Here is a 1,654-nt window from a genome sequence, read left to right as displayed (position 1 = left end):
AGGGCCCCCATTCTATGGGGGGTGTGGAGGTGGAGGTGGGAGGTGCAGGTGGATCCTGCCATGGGTACATTTCACCTCGGTGGAGGGGTGCACCCACACCCCATCTCCCAGTGATGCTCCAGCAGCGCCCCACCAGCTGATCCATGCCCCGGCGTTATGGGGAGCGTCACTTTGCTCTCCAAAACATTGACAGTGAGAAAAAGATGGAGAAAACCCAAGGAGCGTAGAGAGGGTTAACGCTGTGAGCGGAGTGAAGCGCACAGCTGCTGGGTTCGGGTGCCAGGGCTGGCACAGCCTGGCACGGGGTCATGGTGCCTGCTGGCACCCGCCTTCCCAGGGCAGAGGGGGCCCGGCTGAGCTGCGGCACTTGGCAGGTGCTGCTGCAGCAAGCTGAGCCCGTTTCTTCTCTTTTCAGATCAAACTCCAGAAATCTCTGGAGCATCTTTCAAAGGAAGTGGAGGACGTGAAGAAGTATGAGTCAGCGGAAAGGATGAAAACCCAGGAGTGCAAGGCAGGTGCCTGGCTTAATTCTCAAAGAATGAGCTTCAGAGATATCAGCAATTATGGTCTTGTCTGGGGCCATGAGTTTGGCATCGTCCTCGGGATGGGATGTGTCCCCATGTCCCGCTGTTGTGTGGAGGACTGGTGCTGGAAACCAGGCTCAGTGACCATGCACGGCTCTATAAAAAAAAAAAATTAAAAGTTTGCAAAGAAATGCTTTGCAAAGAGCAGCACGCCAGCTCTACCGAAAACACGAGGGCTTGTGCCGGTTAAACAAGTAGACACTGGATATTTTTTATTTGTCTTTCGTTTCACAACGCATGTTTGAGTTACAAGCCTGGCACAAGCCATACGGTGAGCTCTGCTACATGGCAATAGGAACTAGAAGTGTTCTCATTGAAAAAAAACAAAAGCTGAATTAGTGCACCTCTGCCTGGCTCCAGGCAGTCCCAGGGAGATGTGGCGCGAGCAAAACAGCTGCAGTTCCCGTCCCTCCAGGATGGAAGCTGGAAAGTAAAAGTAACTGCAGACGAGGAAACGAAACTGCTGGGCTGAGCTATCCAGCTGTGAGCTAGAGTTGATGATTAATCGGCTTTGGCAGGGAAAACAGGTTTCTCCAAACTCCCCCAGCTGTGTGCTCCACTCGTCTACCTGCCTGCTGCAGCCTGACCAAGTGGGTGGTGGGTTTCTGGGGTGCCCCCACGTGCATGCTGCCCCCCTCGGGGCTGGGATGGGGCCGGGGATGGAGGCTGTAAAAGAGCTGTGTCAGTGCCCCCCCCCCACCTGAGTCAGGGCTCCAGGGCCGCAGCTCAGCTGCCTCTGGCTTCCTCCCGGCCCAGGGGCTGGTCACGCTTTTTTGGTAAAAAGGAAAAGATGTCACTTGTGAGTGGTGGCGGAAGCGGCTGTGACTGTCCTGGCTTATCAAGCCTCCGTGACTCAGGTCCAAGAAATCATGTGCTTGGAGAGAAGAATAAATGCAATTCTGTTTCCTTTTGATCATGGTTCTAGCTAACCACCGTGTGTTTTCCTGGTGCTTTGTGTTTCGAGCTAAGTGCCAATTTTTAGGGCTCGGGCAAAAAAATCCTAATGCACTGTCAGACCCTGCCTGTTGCTGGCTGTGGTGAGAGCTCTGGGGGAGTTGTCCCTGGCTCCC

General features: G+C 54.3%; 1 protein-coding gene across 1 annotated transcript in view; it reads left to right on the top strand.

The window, feature by feature from the left end:
- Positions 1-415: 415 nt before the first annotated feature.
- LOC104469989 (E3 ubiquitin-protein ligase TRIM39-like) overlaps positions 416-1,654 on the top strand; it is a gene marked incomplete at its 5' end in the record, with an annotated part of 3,763 nt that continues 2,524 nt past the window's right edge. Inside the window, one exon of the mRNA XM_010084751.1 lies at positions 416-511. Within this exon, the coding sequence (XP_010083053.1) occupies positions 416-511 (96 nt within the window). The remainder of the gene's footprint in view (positions 512-1,654) is intronic.

Source organism: Pterocles gutturalis, unplaced genomic scaffold (genome assembly GCF_000699245.1).
Source record: "Pterocles gutturalis isolate BGI_N339 unplaced genomic scaffold, ASM69924v1 scaffold11690, whole genome shotgun sequence".
In the NCBI taxonomy this organism is placed as follows: domain Eukaryota; kingdom Metazoa; phylum Chordata; class Aves; order Pterocliformes; family Pteroclidae; genus Pterocles; species Pterocles gutturalis.
The sequence above is the reverse complement of the archived record's forward strand: the minus strand, read 5'-3'. Positions and strand labels throughout refer to the sequence as shown.